Source organism: Letharia lupina (genome assembly GCF_014066315.1).
Source record: "Letharia lupina isolate WasteWater1 chromosome Unknown contig_19, whole genome shotgun sequence".
Lineage (NCBI taxonomy): Eukaryota > Fungi > Ascomycota > Lecanoromycetes > Lecanorales > Parmeliaceae > Letharia > Letharia lupina.
The window spans coordinates 1,422,801-1,433,565 of NW_023502988.1; the positions used below are offsets into that span (position 1 = coordinate 1,422,801).

The following is a 10,765-nucleotide window of genomic DNA, read 5'->3' on the forward strand; positions in this document are numbered from 1 at the left end:
CACAGCCACCGTTCTACCTCTACAGATATCCATGTCTAGACGTAAAGAAAGTCCACCCTGCGACTGAATCCACACAGTCATCTACGGGGCGATTCGTTACGTACTTGTTTTGGAGGCAGAGACTTCATCGAATCAATACACCGCCACTCGAAATACTTGTCCTAACCTCAACTCATCTCACCATCATCTTAGGTACTGGGCCCGAATCCCTGAATCCGCTTCCTCAATTCATCCTCTCCCACCTGCGGCTCCCGTGGCTTTTCCGTCGGAGCCGCATCCCCTTCGGACACCTGCTTTCGATGTGGCGCCGGGGATGCGGTACCCAGCCGCGGCTTCTCAATGAGCTGTTCTTCGAATGGCGGTGTTGCGTGGCCGCCTAGGTCGTATAGGTCGAGCTTCTGGATCCGCAGGCTGGTTTCCCAGTTGTTGGCGGGTTTGCCTCCGTTCGCGGAAGGGCTGGCGGAGTGATAGACGCTGTTGTAGCTGGAGGGTTCCTTGCTTTGCTTGTCTCGGTTCGCTTCGCTTTCGATTGTATTGAGACTTCTCAATGTCGCGATGCCACTGTCGAAATCCACAAACAGGCCACTCCCACCCTCCGCTCCGAATCGCAGCCCACCTTTTCTTCCATTTCTTGTGTCCCCGTCGATGATATGGATCAGATCCATGATCCATGCGTCGGCTTCTGGCCGCAAGATTTCCTGGCATGGCTCCAGCTGGAATAGCATGTGGTCGGGTGTGTAGCGGTGCAGCTTTTGAGGCGGGCTGGCTCGGAATGAGCGCTGGCGCTCAACGTCCCACGGCGTGGGCATGCACGCTCCAACGGTGACCCGTGTGGGGGGATGAGCGTCGGCCACACTAACCTCGCCGGTGATGAGGAGTAACGTGCCGGTCTTTATAGGACTGAGAGCGGCGACGAGGTCGTCGGTGTTGAGAGTGAGAGGTGAAGCTGAATATGCAGCTTGTGTTGTTTGAAGAGCGTAATGAGCTTCTTGACGGGCGAATTCTTCGAAGACGTGGTGCCTCGGGTGGGCTAGAGGAGGGTGTAAGAGGAGGTTGAGATATTGAGCGTATGGGACAGGGATGATGGAGTTTGGTGCGGACGTGTTGAGAACCTGTTTTGGTACGGTCAATGGAGAAAGAAAGGATGTGAAGATGAGACGAAATTGTGAAGGGAGATCGGGCTTTGGGTTTATTCGTTAGCGAAGTTACTATGTTCGCACGGTACTGTAGAGAGCTCTTACCAGGTGAACACTCAGAACCTCCTTGAAAACATGCCATTCAATATCACCCTTCTCGTTCGAGGCGGAATGTCTCAATATTGCATCCGCAGCTCCTTGGAGAATATCTGCGTCTGTGTTTATTAGGATTCGGCCGGTGTAGAAATATGGCTCGTGAGGCCCCCATTCTGGCTTGTCCAATTGAACGCTCAAAAGGACCTTTAACAGGCTCAGAAAGTCTCCACGGGGAATCGAAGAACAGGTGAATTGCGTGGACGAGCTCAAGATTCTCTTTGCGTGAGGGCGCAATTCTTCAGTCGGTGCAGGCATTATACAAGGATTGTCGGGCTGGGTAAGACACAAAACGTCCATGAGATCCTCTTCCGTGGTTGACAAGTCCGCTACACTAGATTTTAATGGTTTGGATTGATTCGGATGAGGTGTCTGAATTGACAAGCTCTTGAACATAATCCAAAGCTGTTTTAAAGCACGAGCGTTGGCGTCAGGACATCTATCGGTATCCATGGTAATACCATCCGCGTTGTCACCGAGGCGCAGATTACCTTCAGCTGCCAGCAGTCCTATGGCCCGCTGGAAGGCACTGTAGTCGAGTCGATTTGGTTTCTGCGGAAATGGAAAGTAGGCATGAAAATGAAAGCACCTCCATAGTATCGGAACGCTTGCGGTCAGTTCAGGCCCCGGAAACCGATTCGACAAGAAATTCCCTAGGTCCTTTTCGTGCCAATCTGCTCAATGTCAGACGTCTTTTCGCTGGAGAGGTAGAGTTCTATTACATCTTTTTTTGTCACCTTCGTCAACGGATCCATATGCGCCAAACGTTTCTTTGATGAGAGACCCGGCGTTTCGAGTAGCTGGAAGTCCTCCATATCCTTTGCTATCTGGAAAGAAGCTTGAGGTAAGTGCTTTGAGTACCGAATCTAGTTTCGTATGATTGGATTAGCCTGGAATGCGCACTTTGTTATGACAGTTGCTGACCTTCTGTTGCATTATCGAGCCACTTTTCGACGCGACTTTTGTGGCTAGCCAGCCATGAGTCGGTAAGTGCCGATGAGATTGCGTTACCCATGATGGTGTGATTTGGTGATGTGATGTTATTACCACTCCCATTGAAGAAAAGATTGGAGAACTCTACTCGACGGATGCTTCTTATGGTATTCGACGCTGTAGCCTTGATAGTCTCTTTGAAAAGTGTGTGTCAGTGGAGAGCTACGAGTAATCACTGTTGCCTGGCCGGAATGAAGTTGAAGATGGAGAAGTTGCTCAAATGCTTCGAATAGCCGTGGAGCGCTGCCTGTTTCACGGCATCCTAACAGCTCCTCCCTTGAGGCTGAGTGGAAGCTAAGCAAACTAATAATAGATTCCCCATGTTTTTATGATCATGTCACCAGTAATTGAGTACTTTCATGTATTCATCTTTCGGTCGGAATCATAAGAGGGCATGTATGGATATTTTTGCAGCTTTTTAATTGATGAAGAGAAATGATATCGTCCATTTTTCAAAGACACTTTAGACCAAATGAGGCTACTCTATTCGACTAGCCGGGCGAAAAGTAGCGCGAAATGGTTCGCGGAAATAGCCCGGATTTAACGCACCTGAAGCCTGCAAGCGCTTTCTTATTAACCATGCCTATCTGAAAATGTAACGCTTTTGTTTCTCGACACACAGCCCGTGGCCATGCAACACTTGATGTTGCGCTCTGAAAGGAAATCAAGTCATCAAATCCCTGATTCACTGACAGTCTCAACTTCTCTTTTTAAAGTCCTGCTTGGAAGCCTCACAGTCTATTCGCAAAGAGAGCCAACCCTGAACACGACGGTACGTTGCAGTAACGGAGAAATAGGGATGAGTACGGTGACTCCTAGGCATCGGTCTATGAACGACGTCCGAGCTTGCAAGGACGCGGAGTCGCCGCTCCTTCGACTGCCTATACGATAAACGCCGACGCCGAGGCAACAAATTTAACCGAGATTCTTCCCTCATCAGTATATATAAAAGAATAAGGTAGGGCTAAACTAGAAAACCTTGAATTTATATGTGCAGTTAATCATTAATTCGAGGTTATTACGCCTTTTAACTAGACTGACTAAGTTAGCCCGCTAGCTCTCTTAAGCTTTTTTATTAAAAATTTGTATATAGAAGTCTTATACTCTAAAATAACCAGCTCTTTATAAATACTATTTCTTTATAATTTCGTAAATTATAGAGTTTAATATACGCTTTCTAATAATATAAAAATAATAAAGTTTAACTTACTATTAATAGATTAAATTAATATTCAAATATTGTAATTATATTAAACGCGTTCGGAATCGAATAATAATTCTTTCACCTATTTATTATATTTCTTCTATAATTCCATTAATCTATCAATTATGAATATATTCTTTTAAATTTCTTATTAACGTCTTTACTGCTAGTAATTAAGGCTATAAGCGAGCTTAATAGCTATCTACTACTACTACTTATAAATATATTAAAAGACTCTTAAAAAGAGCCCGAATGGATTTACAGCCATCGTCCTCCCCTATATACTACTCGACTAGTTATTTAATTAATACTATCTACTCTATTAGCTTAGTAATTTATTTAGTTAGATTATTAATTAATTACTTAGTTATTTACTTAGTTAATTATTTAGCTAGCTACTTAATCTAATACTTTATAAGATAAGAAGTAAAAGAAGAAATTATAATAGGTAAATGCGGAGAATACTACGGAGAATATTATAAAGAATACTATGGAGAAATTAAGCGATAATAAAGCTATTATCGTTAAAAATACGGCTTAGCTCTTTAAGATCCCACGTTATATACTCTCTATAATTTTATATTAAATTATTACTTAGTAAGCGGAGAATGTTACTATAACTTAATCTATTATTTCTATTATATTTATATTAATCTACTTAGTTAGCTACTTAGCTAGTTACTTAATCTAATATTCTATAAGAGAAGAAATAATATATTACGAAGAGAATTATAAAGATAGTAGTAGTAGTAGTAATATAATAGATCTACTTTTTATAATCTTATATTAATTTACTTAGTTAGCTACTTAGCTAGTTACTTAGTCTAATATTCTATAAGAGAAGAAATAATATACTATAAAGAGAATTACGGAGATAGTTAGTAGTAGTAATAATATAATAGATTTACTCTCTACGATCTTATATTAATTTACTTAATTAGCTACTTAGCTAGTTACTTAGCTAATTTCTTAATAAGAGAAGAAGTAATATAGTATAAAGAATTTTATGAAGATAGTTAGTAGTAGTAGTAATATAATAGATCTACTCTTTATAGTTTTATATTAATTTACTTAGTTATTTACTTAGTTAGCTACTTAGCTAAAGTACTTAATTAAATAAAAGAAGAGATTATCGTAATAAATAAATATAAAGAATATTATGAAGAGACTAAGCGATAATAAGGCTATTATTATTAAGAATACGGCTTAGCTCTCTAAGATCCTACGTTATATACTCTCTACGATTTTATATTAAATTATTACTTAGTAAGCGAAGAATACTATTATAACTTAGTCTATTATTCTTACTATATTAATATAATATATTATTATAATAACGTTATAAGAGAAGAATCTACTATAACGATTATAGTTAATTAAGTCTTTATAGAAGAAATATTAAATAATATATATTTAAATAAATTGAAATCATTTAATGTCTATAGCTATTTCATTATTCGAAAAATTTTACTATAATAGAAGATATTATAGAATTTACATTACTAATTAGCACGTTATCTTTATTTCTTTTTAATATTTTAATACTTCTTATTATAAGAATGTAATCTTTCTCTATTTTTTATAGGTAATATATCTATATATTATATAGATTAAATTAATTTTATAGTGATAAAAGTAGGTTAAAAACGTATAGTAAGCGATTAGAGTTCGATATAACTTAGGGCTAGGGCTAAAATTCGATTTAACTTAGAAAAATTCAACTCCATAAATTTAATTCATAGGCCTTTACTTGTATTTAATAGCTTTCTTATTTAATTATTAAATAACTCTATTATTAATAGTTTAATATTCGTAATAGTGAGACTATAAGTTAGTAAGTTCATTATGAGACTATAGCGTTAGTAGCTATTTAATTAGTCGTTTTATTATTATACGACTATACGATATACGATAGTAGAGAGATAAATAAGTATGGCGAGTACTATTTATATAGTTACTATATTAGAAATAGGCTCTTTATTCAAATTATTCTCTTTAGAGCTATATTATTATTCTTCTTCTTTTTATAATTAAGTCTATATATATTAGCCTTTATTTAACTATTATAAATATACTTTATACTCTTATATACTTTATAATAGCTCTTATTATTACTATTAGATTTAAAAAAGCGATTATATAAGTTATATTTATCTTTAAGATTATTAAAAAAATCTTTAACGCTATTAATAAGGCCCTTAAGGTCCTTAAGGCTAAAAAGATTATTAAGATTAAAATATCTTCTCTTCGCGATAAGATTCTTATATATAAAATGCTATTAAGAATTATTATTTTAAATGAGATTAATAAAATACTCTTATCTATTAGAAGGCTTAAAGTAAATCTTATAAAATTAATAGTCTAGCTATTTAAGATCTAAGAGAAGCGAAATTATCGCTATTATTATAAGGGTTAAGTTTATTATAAAGGTCGAGTTTATAAGTTATATCGCTATTACTATCGCTATAGTTATAATTATTATTATTATTACTCGAATATATTAAATTTAGACTTATTCGACTTTAAGTCGAACTAAGAGAAAAGAAGAGGGATTTTATTTTATTATTTAAAAGGTAAGAAGCTCTTTTTTAGTATTACTAAAAGATTTCGAAGTATAAATATTAAGTACTTTAAGTAAATCTTCTTCGAGATCTTTAAAATTAAAAACTTCGCTAAATTAATCTATATATATATTATTTTAATTAAAGAGAATAAAAATATTAATAGCTATAATTATATAATATACTACTTTCTTATATACTTAATAATCATCGATTACTTTATTTATATAAGCGTGAAGAAAGACTTAAATAAGACTCTTTATGCGTATATTATTTATCTATTATAACTACCCCTTATCTATAAATTTAACTTTATCCTCACTTATTATCTCATCTTTATTACTATACGCATTTAGAGTAATTAAGATAATCTTAAAATTTAAAAAGCGAATAATTAGAGTTATAAAGATCTTCTTATATTTAGAGAAACTTATATAAGTAATAATAAGTTAAATATCGATGCGTCTAATCTTAGTAAGCCCGTTATAATTAAAGAATCTAGTTTAATTTATAAAAGTTTTAATAGAGGTAGCTATTTTCACGAGCGCTGTCTCTACTTATATATCTATTTAATCTATTAATAAAATCACTTATTAGATAAGTATCTTAAAGTCTATAACTTAGCGATAAGTATTTTTAATTAATTATTATTAGATAATTATATTATTAAACTAGAATAACTTCTAGAGTATTTATAGATACTCTAGTCGCTATAGTATATATCTAAGAAGTTTCTATATACGCTATACGATTTACTAGACTCGAATTTATTTTATTAAGAATTATTAATAATTAATAATTAATTTAAATAATTAAACGATTATTCGAATCTAATATTTGCTAAGATTATTTTAGCTATTCTTTAAAAGGGCGCTAAGATAGATTTTCGAGGTCTTATCTTAGCTTATCGTAGTTAAAATTATCTATTAATACGTTAAGTACTTTAAATACTATCGATGAATCTTTAAAAATAGCTTTAGTAGTATCGTCTAATTGAGGTTAACTCTTAAAACGAGCCTTATTATATTTATTCGCTACTCGAATTAATATCGAAATACGATAGAGATTAAAAACGGATTTATAACCTCTTATTTTCATATAGCTACTTAGTTAATAACGATATTTAGACGAAGTAAGATATATTAGAATATACTATATACGATAACGTAGTAATAGTATTACTATAGAAAGGTCTAAGGACTTAATTTATTAAAAGAGATCTTAAAGACGCCTTTAGATATATATTTATCGCTATATTAAATTAATAGCTACTTAATTTTAACTACGATAAATACTATTAAAAAGAACGATATCTATTATTTAAACTATATATATTATTATTTCTATTTAATCTCTTCGTAAAGACTCTTATTTAAATCTTAATTACTATTCTTCTATAGAAAGTAATACTTTACTACTTAAATGATTTCTTTATAATTCTTTTATTAAGTAATAATATAGTTATATATACTTAATAGTTCGATTAGCTATATAGTAAATTAAGCCTTTAAATTAATTATATAAAGAATATTATGAATTTTATAGCTAAGTTTTTAGAAATTAAATTCGATAGTATTTATATATAGACGAGACTTTCCTCGAATAAGCTGATTAAAGCGAGAATTACGATTAAAAATCTTCTAAAAAGAGTAATTATCTTATATTAGAAGCTCGAGTTAGCGATTAATTTTCTCTCTTTCGCTATTAAAATCATAATTTTAGAAAGAGTATTCTTAAAGCGACTTTTTGATGTCTTTCGAAGGCCTACGGTGATTATATGAATTATAGACGATATAAGAGTAAACTTACTATAATGAAATATCTTTCTAAAATATTAGAATAGCGTTATCTTAATACGTTACGTCGATAGTCGAGTTATATAATATATATAGATTAATATATCTAGAAAATTCGATATAAGAGACTATATTCTTAATTATTTTAATTATATTTAATTAATTTAATTTAAAAACATTTTTAGTATTAAAATAGCTATACGTTATCATTTTAAAGATATATAATTTAAAGAAATAAAGGCTATTTATTACGCGATAAAGCTATAATTATATTAATTATAAGAATCTCGCTTAATTCTCTATTACGATAACGATATATACGTTAATAAATTATATAAATTCTTTATATACGGGCTAGCTATAGCCCTATTACGCGATATAGCTATATTAATAACTACTTATAATATTATAATAGTACTTACTTAAATATCTACGAAGGCTAATCAGCTAATCGATAATCTATTATATTTTTAATATCGAAAAATCGCTAATATATATCTATAACTAAGAGGTCTTATATCTTCGCTAAAATAAGATGAGATTTATTAGAATATTAATATAATTAGATTATACTACTTCGAGAGATTATATAACTTCTCTAATAAGAGCTTATTATTAAAACTAGAAAGATATATATAATTTTAATAAAATTCTATATAATCTATTACGTACTTATAGAAATTTAATCTTTCTTTTTAATAACTATAAATACTCTTATAAGCTAAATTATTAATCTAAGCACTCGCTACGTTAAGTCGAAATCTATAAAGATATATCTTATCGGCCTTAGATTAATCTATATAAATATGAGATTTAATAATCTTTTAGTATTTTATTACTCTTAATTATAACGTATTATTATAGATAATCGATATTTTTATAACGAAACTAATATAAAGAAAAGGCGTTTAATTATCAAGAATCTATTATTTTAAATTCTTTCTTATTTCGATAAATCAATCTATATCGAGACAACTCTATATATCTTCTTTTACCTCGCCTTCGCGATATTTTTATATATAAATAAGTTTACTTATAGCAAGCGAGACCTTTAATAGAAGAACTTCGATAAATAATTTCTCACATATCGCTTAATAAGACTATTCAATAATTATTTAAAACTTACGCTTCTAGCGTTTAAAATAAATCTATTTCGTTATAAAATTATACTTATAATAATTATATTAGACGATAACGTATACGTAGTTAAAGTCTTATATTATCTCTTTAGATAAAAGATCTTATTTAATACGCCGCTATTTTAATTAGAGAGCTTCTTCTTTACTAGAAATATCGTTATTAATAACCTCCGCGAGGTGTTAATATTATTTAATATTAAGAGTTATTATTTAAGTTATTTTTTTTATAGAGAGATTATAATATTAGTATATAACGTTAATCTTAATAATAATAAGATCTAATTACTAGACCGTTAAAAGTTAGATTTCTATTATTTATATATCGTTACTTATTTAGTCTATATACTTAGAGTATTACTACGATATTAGTATCTTTTAGCTTATCCACGCTAATGCTATTAATCTCTATTACTTACTACGATAGATATTATTAAAAGTTCTTCTTAAGACCTTCGCCCTCTTTAAACGACGTCTTAGATTATTTAAGAGTTTTTCTAGCGCTGAGAGGCCTTTTTCGAATTATCTACTTAATTTAGATATCTAAAAAGCTCTTAGCTATCTTAGTATTAAATATATCTAATTATATATCTATATATCTACTTATATATACGTTATTTCTATATAATCTTATTATTTACGAGTATTAATCGTAATAGTAGAATTATAGATTAATAAGTTTATTATAAGACTATAGCGTTAATAGCTATTTAATTAGCCGTTTTATTATTATATAACTATACGATATGCGATAGTAGGGAGATAGATGAATATGGCGAGTATTATTTATATAACTACTATATTAAAAGTAGATTCTTTATTCGAATTATTCTCTTTAGAGTTATATTATTATTCTCTCTCTCACCTATATCTATATATAGCTTTATTTTATTTTAGAGTATATCGCTTAGATATAGGAGTTTTTCTAGCGCTAAGAGGTCTTTTTTTAAATTATTTACTTAGTTTAGATATTTAAAAAGCTCTTAGCTATCTTAGTATTAGATATATCTAATTATATATCTATATATCTACTTATATATACGTTATTTCTATATAACCTTACTATTTACGAGCACTAAGCCTTAAATTATTACTCTATCTACTTTTAATAAAAATAAAATAAATTAAATCTCAAAGTAGTAAAAAAAAGCTATAAAAACTAATAAGAGATAGATATTTCTTAAAAAAGGGAATAATCTTCTTTAGCGTATTTTATTATTTCTAGAGTATTAATTAATAATAATTAAGCGTTAAGTAGCTATTAATTATCTTTTAAGTAATTTATTTCTTACTTTATATACTATATTTAATCTTATATAAACTATTATTATCTAAGAAATACTTCGAGATAGTATTAATTTATATACCTCTATTTAAAGTTCTCGCGATTCTTATTAATACTCTATAGATATTTAAATAAAAATCTTATAAATACTTTTAAGCTCTATAAACTAATAGAAGTTACTTAAGAGTATTAGAAATTTCTTAAAAGCGTAATAGTAGAGTTATTAAAAGAAGAAGATATCTATTAAATAAGATTAAGTTCTTTTTTTATCTCTGAAATTATTATAATTAATAAGACTTAAAGACTATTTAGACGTACTTTATATATTATAAGAATATTTAAAATCGAGATTTTAGACGAGATTATAGTAGAAATAGAGATAATACTTTTAAGATACGCGGAGAATATAAAGTATATTATATTAAAACTAGTATAGATGCGATATTAGTATAAGTAAGATAGATTAAGAATAATAAGACTATCGAACTATATATATGAGAA

The 10,765-nt window shown here is 30.3% G+C and overlaps 1 protein-coding gene across 1 annotated transcript; it reads right to left on the bottom strand.

The window, feature by feature from the left end:
- Window positions 1–188: 188 nt before the first annotated feature.
- Window positions 189–2,304, bottom strand: HO133_004161 (uncharacterized protein; the record flags this gene model as incomplete). The annotated part of the gene is made up of 4 exons (XM_037295080.1): window positions 189–1,181; window positions 1,242–1,963; window positions 2,012–2,155; window positions 2,214–2,304. The coding sequence occupies 4 exons, from the start codon at window positions 2,302–2,304 to the stop codon at window positions 189–191; spliced, it is 1,950 nt and encodes a 649-aa protein (XP_037149127.1).
- Window positions 2,305–10,765: the final 8,461 nt, after the last annotated feature.